General features: G+C 37.6%; 1 protein-coding gene across 1 annotated transcript; it reads right to left on the reverse strand.

The window, feature by feature from the left end:
- Positions 1-10,833: 10,833 nt before the first annotated feature.
- Positions 10,834-13,073, reverse strand: LOC129237037 (gustatory receptor for bitter taste 93a). The gene is made up of 3 exons (XM_054871416.1): positions 12,219-13,073; positions 11,030-11,174; positions 10,834-10,884 (listed from the first exon to the last, which is right to left on the reverse strand). Exons 1-3 carry the CDS (start codon positions 13,071-13,073, stop codon positions 10,874-10,876), a joined length of 1,011 nt encoding a protein of 336 aa, XP_054727391.1. The 3' UTR covers positions 10,834-10,873.
- Between the last annotated feature and the right edge of the window lie 612 nt (positions 13,074-13,685).

The raw sequence follows: 13,685 nt of genomic DNA on the forward strand, positions 1-13,685 counted from the left end.
CATTCTCGTTACCAACTTGTTATTTCCAGCAAGACTATATCCAGTCTGTGCGGTTCAGGAACCTTATCAGGTTGTTGACATCTAAGCCAGGCAGTTGTTCAAGACTCTCGAACAGGGTTAACATTCTGTCCTTCCATAGCTAAGGGCATGCGCAGAGGAAATAGAAGATTGCTTCCTTTTTCTCCAGTTGTTTGCAACTGTGACAGTATGTGTTGTGAGGCATGCCCAATTTGGCTGCTTATTCGCCCACAGACCAAAAGCCCGTTATGACTGCCGTTAGTTTCCAGGCGTCCCGTCGTTTCATGTTTATCAATGTTGACGATTGCTTAAGGTTGTAGGTGGGCCATGACGTTTTACTAATTTTGTATTTCGTCTGGTATCTCCATCTACAATCCGCAATTTGGAGGTATTTTAGGGAAATTATATTCTTGACTACACCTAATGGTGTGAATACCGATTCTACCAAATCGTTATTTATCTGCTTTTTCATTACCTTCAACGCTCCGATGTCCTGGGACCCAGATTAAGGTAACTTTAAGGTTTTCACTCAGGGTGGAAAGGCTATTTCTGTTTTGTTCCCCCACTTTAGAGGTTGTTGTAGCCGAACCCACGGCCTGGATTGCAGCTTGGCTATCCGAAAGAATAGCGATAAAAAGAGGGATGTGCAATTAGTAGCCTACAAGCGTCCCCAATTGCCAGTACTTCCGCCTGAAAGACACTGCAAGCATTAGGGAGACGATTTTTCAATTTTAAGCCTATGAGAATATATGCCAGCTCCAACACCACAATCTCCATTTTGTTGTTTAGTGAGAATCCCTTATTCCATTCTTTCCTAGATGGAAAGAGAGTGGCAAAATTTCTACTGAATGTTACCGTCGGTACGACGTAGTCAGTCCTCTTCGAGATATACTGGGTTTGTCTCAGTAATAGACTGGCATGGTCATGAGTTTTTTCCTTCCAGCGACCCGTTTCATTTAACTTAAATGCACTCATTGTTGCCATCTTCTTGAGATGTAGATCTACCGGAATAACGTAAGTACTTCTAGTGGTAAATATTTGCGCAATACTGTATGCTGTGTAGTCTATACTGTGTTTATGTATGTATAAATGTGTACCATATAGTAATCTGTTCATGCTAGTTATTAAACCGCCAGAAGCTGGCTGCATGCACATTTTCTCTATTATGACAATAAGTATGCAGTTGAAATTCCAAACGTCCATAAGTAACTGCAGCGATTTTTTAATTGAGGAGAATTCGGGGAATGTAGGTCACTCAGCTGGTTTTATGCAGCTCTTGGTTTTTATTGTCTTTTCAAATATGCTTTTACGTACAGACACACATGCATCTAAGCTCCTATTGTGAACGTTAACACATTCCTTGATGAATATGTATTGATACATTCAAAAATTACAACAAAAATAGAAGCAGAAACAAAAAATCGGCAGCGAAAAATGAGTCACGAGATTCGGTTTCGGTTTAGAAGGTGAGTGAGTTTCGAGTCACGTTTGCGCAAAATTGTATTGGCGGAGGCTTTTGCTGTGCTCTATCGCATATTTCTATTTTGATTTCGTCGTTCGCTAGTGAAAGTGTGGTGATAAATTAAAACGTTGACTGATTGCGCAAATTTTGAATACGTATACAGTCACACATACTTACAACATAGGTATATGTATATGTAGTTATACCATTTTCACAAGTAAATACACAGATTCGTATATAATTAGAAAAAACCATCAAAACAAATGCAATTTCATGGTCATTTAGAGTGTGTGAGTAAATGTGTTTGTGTTTTTTTTTTTCAAATTATAACCCACTTGTAGATCATTATTTCATTAGAAATATGTACTTATAACAATATGTAATTAATAATTTTACACTTGGCCTTATAATTTGAAGAGCTAAAAATTTTTACATACATTTTTTTTAATTCACAAAGTGTATGCCAGTGTAAGCATTTCTTTGAGAAGTTATTTTTTACATTAAAAGAAATTTAGTTAACAAAATTGTCGCTATGATTGATGTATATTTCTTGTTTTTTTGCAAATTCTTAATACAGAATGTAAGCGATCACAAGAATAAATAGTTCATTAATTTTAATACAAATGTAATAAATAATTCTTTCTCCTTTTTTGTATTATAAAACTATAAAATATTAGGTATAATATTATGGTAACAATCTCTGCTTCGGGCTGCTTCAACTAACTACCCAATAGTCCTTACTCTGTCCACTCTCTTATGTTACGTAAGGCAACACATTTGCTCCGTCCAATTCCTAGTTTGCCTTGGACTTTACCTGCCACAATCAGTTGCAACAACTCACATTTAGGACCACGCTTAATAGGACCAAAATATGCGGTCTAGCGGCGCTTTATCGTTAATAACCGCTCTGTATCCTTTCTAAGCTTCGTTAAGACTTCTTTGTTAGTAAATTTGTCTTTCCACAAAATTTTCATCATCGACCGATAGCACCACATCTCAAACGCCTCTAATTTATTCATACTTGTAACCTTTGGTGTCCATGCCTCCACGCTGTACAACAAAGCAGTAACATTTAAGGAACCTAAGACGTAACTTCATGTTCAAGCTTTTATAGGAAAGAACTTTCCTTATCTATGCTTCGCTAAGCCAACATCCTAGGTACTTAAATCGGAATACTCTTTGGATCGGAAAGTCATATACATAAATGTTTGAATTGGTGATTTCTTGAGAGTTTTTTGCAACAACCATGAATTTGGTTTTTAGGCGTTAATACTTAGGCTGTACTTTTTCCGCTGACTTCTTTAAGGAGATATTGCAGGTCATTAATTTTCTCAGCCAATATTGTGGTGTCATCGGCAAATCGTTAGTTATTTATTATTTCGCCGTTTACTCATATTCCTAAGTTGACTGATGCCAAAGCTTCTTCAAATAAAGGGTGGTTAAGTTTCAAGGGCCGGTTTTGATTTTGAATAAAATACAAAATTTTTGTCATTTCTCTTTATTATGATAATATTGGTATGGCTTAATTACGTATGGAACAAAATTTTGACCATCGCGGCCTCGGCGGCACACCTCCATCCGATGGTCCAAATTTTCGATGACGCTGAGGCATAACTGTGGTTCTATGCCGTTAATGTGCCGAATTATCTCATTCCTTAGCTCTTGAATTGTTGCTAGCTTATCGACGTACACCTTTTCTTTCAAATAACCCCAAAGAAAGAAGTTCAACGGTGTCGTTGACGTTTAGGTATGGTTCACATTCAGCATCGGCCCTTGAAATTTAACCACCCTTTATATATTCCGAGTATAAATTGAAGAGCATTGGTGATGAAATACAACCTTGGCGAACTCCTCTTTTGATGGAAATATCACTCGTCACATCATTTAGTAGTCTCACGTTCGCAGTTTGGCCCCAATATAAGTTGGAAATGTACCTTTTACTTACCGTTTATCTACAATAACTTTAGTTCCATGCTCGTAGGTCCTTATGGGCATGGTAAATTTTGTATGCATTAGCAATCACTCCTCATTCCACAATGCCGAACCGGCGAACGCTTTTCTGCTATGGAAAAACTTCTCCTAAAGCTATCTTACGTTGCTTCATTTGTTGAGCGGTCTTTCAAAACACGCCCTTAGATGTTGTTTCAAAATAAACAAATAAAAATTTAGATTCTTTGAGGTTTGACTATTTTTATTCAAAAAGCGGCTCTTAACAATTACATCAATGGCATCATGAGCAGAACTACAAGTAAAATATATACAAATACAAATATATACAAATACTCGATTCGTGAATGTCTAATTGCTAAGAACGTGGAGATATCGAGTTGAAGGTTGTTCAGCAATACTTTGCGCTACAGCAGCAACATTGTCAACAGAGCGTCCAGCTTTTGGTCTTTGGTCGGCCAGTCCTTTTTCTATCCTTGACAGAACCAGTTTGTTGAAATTTTTTCACCAATCTTTGAATTGTCGACTCATTTAGCCACAAAAAAATTACGAATATTTGCGATATGTTGTTCTTAAATATCGACCCCGAACATTTTCACAATAATTCTTCGTGTAAAATTGTACATCTGTACTACAGAAAAGGTACCCTTTAGGAATTATTCATAACTAATATCACTTTTCGCTCTGAATGCCACTTGTGAAGGACCCTTTATATAATATTGTAAAAAGAACAGCAGAAACAATATAACTATATTGGTAGAAAAAAATGGCAAGTGCCACATGTCCCATGCAACAGTAATAACAATTTAATTAAAAAGAAAACTATGCATTTTTTTTTTTTTTTTGGAAAATTCAAAACCATTTTAACCCTTTGGCGATGGAGCCGCTCGACGACCAGGGGCTCTCTGAGGACGAGAGGTATTGGAGTGCGCAGTAAAGAAAATAAATACGTTGAACGTTATAAAAACTAAGGCTTTATTTAACACAAGAAAAAATTTTCATTAAATCGAAAAATAATTATAAACAAACTACTACCACTGCTAATGTTGAAATGCCTGAGTGGATTCCTTATTGCACGGATTTCACTTCCACTTGACGAAGTAATGCCGTCATCTTCCGTTTTTAAAAAGCCTGCTGGTTCCTCTGGCATTGATACTGAGCGACTGAATCGAAGAACTGAAATTTGTTCTGACTCACATCGTAAATTTACATTATAAGGAAGATAAGACTTCATCGCTTATGGCCTCTAATGTCTTTGAATGAAAACGTGACTCTTTTACTATACCTATGCGAATCTTTCGCTCAAAACGACAGACAGGCTCGTGACAGCCTTGTAGCTACGAACTATGTATGATAATTTGGGCGCCTAAATGCCGACACTCGTCCACAAAGGGTTAAAGAGGCATCAATTCACAACTTTCTAAAATCAATCCCATTGAAATATTGACTCAAGTTCGCGGATATCGAACTTCTGTTTTTGTCCCGTGAGAATGATTTCATTTTTTGCAATTATCTTGAAAACAAACACGTTTCAAAATCAACTTATAGGACTAGTTAAGAACTATAACTCAAGCATATTGTACAAAAAAAAAAAAAGATTTAGATATCGGTTATGTTATAAAGTGTACGATGGTCAAGTTCCGCATGATGGAATAGCCCATATGTTGACTATTTCTGCATACAAATCTTCCTATTGCCAATACTTTTTTTCATTAACATTTTTTGACCTCAAAGTTTAACCCTTAACTTCCTGGCAACTTTTGAAAATGTTTTTTTTTCAAAATGGTAAATGTCATTAACATTATTTTTTTCAGAACTAATGCTAATTGTATTGAGTATTAAATTAAATATAAAAATAATTGGGATACACTTCTGTTGGCCGAGCTCTTCCTTCTATTTGTGGTGTGCGTCTTGATGTTGTTCGGCATATGAAGGGGCCTACAGTTTTAAGCCGACTGCAAACGGCAGAGAGAAAGAAATACACTCTGAGGATGGTCATTGCCTACCGAGGGACGACCGCTATTAGAAAAACCTCTTCTTTCATTTTTCACCGAGATTCGAACCTACGTTCTCTCTGAATTCCGACTAGGGCGGCCGCCTTAAGATCTAATGTGAACCGATAATGCCAGAGGCTTTGCTGACTAGGTTACCTCATTCTAGCTTGAAATAGATTGTTTAATTACTGCAAAGGATGTAAATATAATATCTACTTCGAGCGCCAAGAGGCAGTTAGGGCCTTTGGCTCGTTGTTTGCACGTTTGGAATTAGTCGAGGAAAGCATGACTTTTCTTTCGATTGCATCCGAATACTTCGATATTAAGCTCATTTCAGGTCCCGTCACATCATGAAGGGAAACAGCTGGAGTGATGAGTTGGCTAAACAGGGGAACCCGGAGACGATTTCCTGGAGAGTTCCTTTGACAACCTGTGCTCTGCTCGCTGGGCTAGTATGCAGACGTGCAAACTCGCGGGATCCTTCTGGCTACGGGTAAGTCCTTTCTCTTCTCAGTTGCCTTGCTCTTGTCGAGCAAAGCCTTAGACATCTCGGCACTCACTTTTTTGCTGCGAATATTGCGGGTTTAAATATTACACACTGTTGGTTGTCATCCTCTAATCCAAAGCCCTCTCTTCCTTTTTTCACCTGTTTGGTTATTTTCCTTCTGTTTCCAAAAAGTTCAAATAAATATTTCCATCAGTTAAAATCATTTTTCTTTTTATTTATTATTATAAACAAAATTGTTTAATAACAAAATTTAATGATCAATTTTGCGCCACCTAATTTATATGAACTTTTATATTTTATAATTTCTTCTTTCTTTCTTTATATGTACAGGTATATTTTTGCTCTCTTTGTAAAATATGTTAATGAAAGCTTCAAACTACAGTAGCGGGATAGGCAGCACTTTTCGAAGATGATGAGCATTAATTATTGTCTAATCTAGTCCACATGCATTCCACATCAACTTTGACTTTCGACTGCACTGAAAACGATTTACTTAACATTCCTACCGCGAACAAAGCAATCAACCTGTTTAAGATTGTTTCACCATTTTAAATTACACAAAAATAATTATAATTTCCTGAACGTGCAATCAAATTAATTTTCCCACAAACACACATCCGCACTAATTTCATATAGCTGAGTTATTACAAAAATTCTCTTTACTCTACAAATAAAAGGACGTTATTATAAATATTTTCTCAAGGCATCTTTAGTGCTGGACTTAATGCTGCTGACTTACTTACATACATATGTACAGTGTATGTATGTATGTGTATGCTGTAGATGTTTACTTTGCCTTACCAAGTCGCAGCGCTCACCAGAATGATGACAATTAGATGAGATACAAAGTATGTACGAGACACAAGGTAGGTATATACATCTATGTATGTAGGTAAGTATGTGTGTGTACTTGGAAGTGCAAGTTTCTATTAAACGCAGTACCTCCACCCGCGCTGCTCTTTGCCTGCTTGCGAGGATAATATGTGATACTATCACCGCTATTATGCTTGATGCAGCACTCACTGCAACATGTGCAAATGTATGCATGTATGTACATATGTGTGCATACGAAGGTCCGTTCATATGCTCTATGCGGCGATTGAAGTCAAATGCGGTGTCTTTAATGTGTGGCTCTCTAAATATTTGTTAATCATCTTGAAAGCTGTGCCGTCGTCACATAAACTTCCAAGTGTTATATCTACGTATGAGCGCAAGCATTTGTTGCATACAAGTGGCCTGTAGCCAAATGCACTAGTTGTAAATTACTTCAGCACTAGTAGGGGTCACAGACCCAATCAGTCAGGTAAGTGTATATTTTCCACAGAAACAACTGGTATTTTTGCTTGGCGATGTCCTACGAGATATCAATCGTTAGATTTCGGTCAGAAATATACCAGTCTCATACTAGTTCAAAATAGATAAAAAAATACATGTAAAAGGTTGCATGTGAAAGGTTCTAAGTATAATAAACCATACTTTTTTATCTTTCCTGTTGACGTGTTGGATATTTTCAGGAACACCCAAGTTACAAACTGTACAGGCGGTAGGGTGTACATTTTTAAAAGGTCTTGTATTTATGTTAAGAAGACTTCTTTTTGAACGAAAAATTAAGCTAATAGCGTAGGCAGACAAATCATCATTGAAATATTTAATTTCTCTAAGTGCTACGTTAGGTTTAGTTTAAGCTTTTGTGGCAGTCGGCTTAGAGCAGCCAACTCACTTAGACGCTGTAAGTCCATGGTGGTAACACTGTGTAACACGGAACCTTACTGCTTATTTATAATGAAACCATTTAGACTCTCTTAAGGCGCGTGGGATAGGTTTTATCCCAACACCCGGATAATTCCGTAAGAGAGTCAAAATGGTATTTTCCCAACAACCTTGCCCTACTTTTATCTAAGGGAGGACAATTTCAGAGGAAGGGGCAGTATTCATGATATACTCCCTGCCCAGAAGAGTGTCTACCTAATAGCCAATGGCCGGCGAAACAAGCCACGACCTTCGAGATGTTCTCTCTTGAGAGGCTTAGCAACTCTTCTGATCTTTTCTCATCCACAAGTATTTGCGGCCAAATTAACCGGTAATACAATTATTTTCTTCTCTCCAAGACCTATTGGCCTCCTGGGAAATATTATTTCTTATCCTTAATTTGCAAATTACTATAGGAATTCCAATATTGTCTCTGTTTTCAAGCAGTGGAAGAGTATTACCGTTTCTGGCGAGCTCATCGGCCTCGCAATTTCCTTTAATATCTCTATGCCCCGGAACCCGTGTAAGGCTGACCTTGAAGACGGTACTAATATCATTAAGAGCTCCTAGGCATTCTGAGTAACCTTTGATCTGATGGTGACCTGGCTGTCTAATTAGTAAGTAAGCATACAAATCGAAACAAGAGCCTCCATATTTCATACTTGCCAGATATCGTTCCACTTGTTTACCCAGTGAGCCCCGAGACGTACAGTCTCCTCAGCAAGGAGTAAAGAACCGTAGAAGTCTCTCAACTGAATTGTATTCGTCGTCACCTCAAACTTAAGCCCCATAAAACATAATAGATCTTGAGCACGCATCATAAATTTGTAGTTTTTTTAAATGCATATTCGAGGTTTATTAATAAGAACCAGAAAGGTGTAAAAAAGGAAGAAGGGGCTTTGAATTAGAGGATGACGGCCAACGTTCGCATTAACCGTTTCAGTCTACTGATGCAATTCCATAGGTATAGCAAAAAAGTGAGAGCCGAGATGTCTAAATATTTGCCCAACGAGAGCAGGGTATCTGAGAAGAACGTGCTGAAATGATTCCATCTCACCCTCTAGACAGCTTTTGCAGAAAGGACTTGAAGCAATCCCAAGCCTCACGACCTGGACACCTAAAGGATAATGTCTACCAAATTTGAGTGCTCCAATTTTGTTAGCCTTAGAAGCTCCCTCGACCGGCCCTGATCTACACGTGGCCAGAAGGGCCAACGCTTCCTAATTTCAAACGCCCTAACAACGAGTCTAAGACCGTAATTGCCGCTTGGCTGTCGGAGTAGATATTTACATCCGTTATAATATTAAATATGTTTTTGTTGTACAAGCGACGATATATTATATATATAATTAACTCTCACACCCTTTATTGTGTGTTTGGCCGAGCTTCTCCTCTCATGAAAAAAGCAGAATTAAGCTCGGAGGTTTGCTGTTGCCTACCGAGGGGCATCAGCCTAGTTTGTAAAAATTTTCGTTTAGAGCACTGTGGTGAAAAGACGAAAAAGATATTTTAAATGGCTGTGATTATAGAGCTTTGTATAAATATTGATCCTGTCTCCACTATTTCTAACTGATTATAAAAATATCAGGGAATTTCATAAATACTTTTGTTTAAGGACGTTCCAAATGCGACCAGTTTTATTAGTGCACACATTTTAATTAAACGGCTGAAGCCAAATAAAAAAGGCATGAATAAATCATTACCAATCTCGTCTTTTTCGGACTAGTTCGATTTCAGTCAGAAAATAATGATTGTAAACTAGTATTTTTTCTGAGTACTTTGGTATATGTACACACACATCCGTAGATATTTTTGTATGCAGGGGTGTTTTCTTATAAAAATTGGCAGCGCAATGTGCAGACAGTGGTTTGTGGAAAACAAATTTTCCAAATGTTGATTATTTTCTTCTTATAAATGTAATTAATTTCAGCCTTCAACGCTTTCACAACCTCGGCGTGATGGTATGGGTCAATGGCTTAGGCAGTGTACTGCTGACTGCTGATGAATGGTGCCTTGTGGCCGTGGTTGGCTGTGACGAGACTGCGACTTGTTGGATGGATATGGATTTTTTTGGCAGTGCCCGATTAAGTCCAACCCACACATATTGTGGCGCTCCTGGCGTTCACTGAAAGTTGTGATTTGAAGCGCTTCGCTTGGGCGCGCAGCCGGATGTTGTGCATGTGAATCTTTATACACACATACATATGTATGTATGTGTGTCTGCATATAAGCTCATACATATATGTATGTATGTATGTAGATAGTCATATGTAAATTCCTTTCCTGTATGTGATTTTTGTTTTACTACTTACCATCGTCCCCAGTGGACTTCTCCATACTTCGCGATATGTTTTTGTTTTTCTTTGTGGGCAATGCTGAATCCGTTTCTACGGTTAAATCAGCAGAGCGCAGCGGCATAGAAATTAATTCGGTGCATTGTTTCATTTTAACCTTTCAGCATTTCAGTTTATTTGTTTGTGATGGAATTTTGCGGATGTGCCCGTTGTCCGGAGCGCCCCGCCATTCATTATCATTACGGGCATGTGCCAGAGGTACTGCGAATGCCAACGTTAATAAGATGTGCAGCAACAACAAACAATGGCAATAGCAAAAACAATGACAGTGGCAACAATGTAAGCACACATACACATACACACGCATGCACACACAAATTTACTTTATGTGTATATATTTATTTACGAAAATTTTCATACAAACTAATATGGCATTCGTACATGCGCATATACATATATGCGCGTATGTATGTATATATATATATGTTTGTATGTATAAGGGACATTTTTGCACGGTTATCGCCAGCGCGGATCAACACAGAGGTCACAGTACGTTGAGTTCATTTGCAAATAATAGGCGTGACAAGTGCGTTACGCTTCGTTGCGTGTCGTAATCAGCGTCAGCGTTAGAAACACAGCTTCAGTTACCGCTCCAACTTTACTGCTGAACACCTATTTTGCCACAAATCCAACATCAAAGTCGAACAAATTATTCTGGTTTATACAAAAGATAATTACAAGATTTTGAGAGTTAATTTTTTGCTTTAATCACCGTATTTATGAAAACAATTCAAATTTAATCTTAGTGACATTGTACAAATTCCTATCTTGCCACAAGGTGCCAATTACTTTGTGATTTTGGCTGTAATTCAATGTGTTGCGGCTACGCATGCGCAGCTTTTTATGAGTTCTCTGTCGAAAAGCAAAGTAGTTAGGTATTTATTGTCAACCAAGTATGTATGTATGTATGTATGCATGTGTGTCAATAGTAAAGTCAATGTATACATAATTAGATACATACATACGTACATATGTATGTTTGTATGCATGTACTTACTTGTCAAACCAAACTGAATTAAGATGAAGAGGTAAGCCATAATGGCCGAGATAATGACTAGGATGAACCCATTGTTGAGGTGAAAGAGTCCCAAAACACTAATTTCTAGATTTTCCACTTTGCGTTGGCAAATGAACGTCTCGACCTAAGAGGAAGAAAATAAAGGCAAACAAATAGAAAATATACTGAGAATTATACCCAAATAAACAAACATATTTGCTTACATATGTACATATGTATATGTGTATGTATGTACATAAGTATGTAGGAGGAATTAGTCATTTTATAAATATTTGTTGTTATTTATTTACTTATAATTTACTGTACGCTATCTACTTAAAATTGGAATTGCACCAAAACTCTAAGTAGCTACAATTTGTTTGTTTATTAATAATAATAAATAGTTTTTGGGCAAACATTTCATAATTTTTTCACCGTTTTCAGTTTTTGGAAAAGAACCTGCATTTAAGAGGTGTACAGCTTTCAGCAAAAGACTTCACCAGTGAAGTATATCTTCTGAAATAAATAAAACCTAAAAAAAAGCATAGCTTCCACTGAGTCCATATTGGGGTTATTGCTTCATACAAATTTTAAGCGCATGGGTTTAGGGTAGTCAGAATTTTCAAAAAATTGTTTTTATTTTGTTTGTATTTTTTTTTTTTTAAGTATAATATCGTAAAAATGTTGTGTGAAACTTTGAAGTGAATCGGACAAATACTTTTCGAGTTATTCAACAATTAACAAAGGGCGCTCGGGCGCGTTCGAGAGCAAGTAGCTAGCAGCTGAACGTACCTATGAAAGTATGATAGCAGATAAGCGCGCCAACGATAACACTCGAGAAAGTAGAATGCTACGAAGGCAACAGCAAATCGATATTTTGGAAGCTGCTATGACGGCTGAAGAACTATTATATGGGGGGGAAATCAGAGGTATTTAAAATTTTTGAAAAGCACGCACTGGTTTTAGCAGAGACAGGGACAAGTTTCCCACTTGGCTTCACAATGGACTATGAGTCTGAGTGTGACCCACAGTGGACAACCGATTCAACTTAATCTAACCTACCGTTCTATTTCTTGTTTATTCAATAGTTACGTCATAGCAACAACAGATGACGCAATCTTCTAATCCATAATTTTTTTAACATTTTTTCTCTACATTTTACCAAGCACATATTCTTTTTTCCACTTACGCTCACATCCCAACGGGCATCGATATCAGAACACACTAAATCCAGATCGATTATTTCGGGCAATTGAGACTTCTCCACTACGCCGTGAGCACATAAAATTAAGAGAGTCAAATTGCAGAACTTGAAAATAGAAGCGAAGAACGAAAGCAAGTCGAAATATCCCGTATCCAAATATCGCCATATAAACCGGAGCATCAGCATCAGTGTAATCACGAAGTTGTAGTAAATATAATAAAAGATCTGCCAACGAAAAATATGCAGAAACTCTTTGGTAACCTCGTACAACTTTTTGTATATGGCATTGCTCTCGTCGATACTTTCAGCATGCACGCATAACAATTTCATGGCTTGGTGTTTGCTCAGTGGTTTAGGCGGCTGTTCCGATTCAATGACGCTCATCGTATCCAGCATTCGCATCAGATGCGCAGCCAATTCAATATACATTTGTTTGATGACCAGAAATCCCACAAAGCAACAATCCAGTACATATATTAGAGCTAGCCAAAGGTAAACGCCTAACATGAAATCCACGCCCATTCCCCCTTCCAAAAGTAAGGCAATCTCGTAGATTAGACCCAAGAAGCTGAGCAATAGTTTCAATACGATAAACAGTGTAAATGCTCGTCCTAGTATTTGTTTTGCACCAGTCTGCGACGAAATTCTTTTGTATAATTTAATAAATCCGTTAATTATATCAAATATTTTTTTTTCCGAACGTCCTTGGATAACAAAAGAGACTACCGAGAAAACACTGACAGAAATCACTTGCAAATGTGCAAATATCGAAATGAAAGTATTCGCTGATAACGTGATAAAAGGCTCTAGCATAGTTGGCATCACCGTCATAAAAACCATTGTAATGCAAATGCGCCAAAGTAGTAAAAAAATGCGATTGCATCTTTGCCCTTTTTGTAACACCATCTTTTGTTTCTGTAACTTCCAACTAAACACGCTGAGAAAGCGTCCATAGTAGTAAAGGATTATTAGCGTGCGGTATGCGAGACGATCCCTGCGACTGTATGTCGGCATATTCAATTTCGGACTAAGTTGTTTGATGGGTCGAAGTCGCAAGTGGACAAGAGATGCGCTGAAAAGGAAATGATGTGTGCGCTTGTGCGGATAACGCAATCGTGTGGTCGACATCAGTGCCACTCAGTTAGGAGTATACGTTATCAATTAATAATGTGGATATATGTAAGATGCTTTTGATAAGTGGACACAGTGACGGTATTGGCGCACTAAGGCGAGCAATGCTTTTGTTGTAGCCAGGTATTCAGAGGTATTTATTGGCAATCAATATTAGGTCCTTGGAGATCACTTATTCGTGCCGCATATTTGCATTTTTACAACGGTGGTCCTCCATCCCTAGTACATTACCCACAGAGGCTATTGTTTTTAAATGCGTTCAGTTGTTTAAACTGTTAATGCAATAACGCTTAGGTAGGCAATGTTGTAAATGCAAAGATA

The sequence above is a fragment of the Anastrepha obliqua genome, chromosome 1 (genome assembly GCF_027943255.1).
Source record: "Anastrepha obliqua isolate idAnaObli1 chromosome 1, idAnaObli1_1.0, whole genome shotgun sequence".
NCBI classification, from domain to species: domain Eukaryota; kingdom Metazoa; phylum Arthropoda; class Insecta; order Diptera; family Tephritidae; genus Anastrepha; species Anastrepha obliqua.

What these genes read in the sequence shown, in the direction of transcription:
- LOC129237037 (XM_054871416.1), bottom strand. Translation starts at nt 13,073, where the DNA reads ATGGTTTTTATGACGGTGATGCCAACTATGCTAGAGCCTTTTATCACG. An exon ending in ATGCCCGTTGGGATGTGAGC is followed by an intron (nt 11,175 to 12,218) that starts GTAAGTGGAAAA and finishes TCTTCCTCTTAG; the next exon opens with GTCGAGACGTTCATTTGCCA.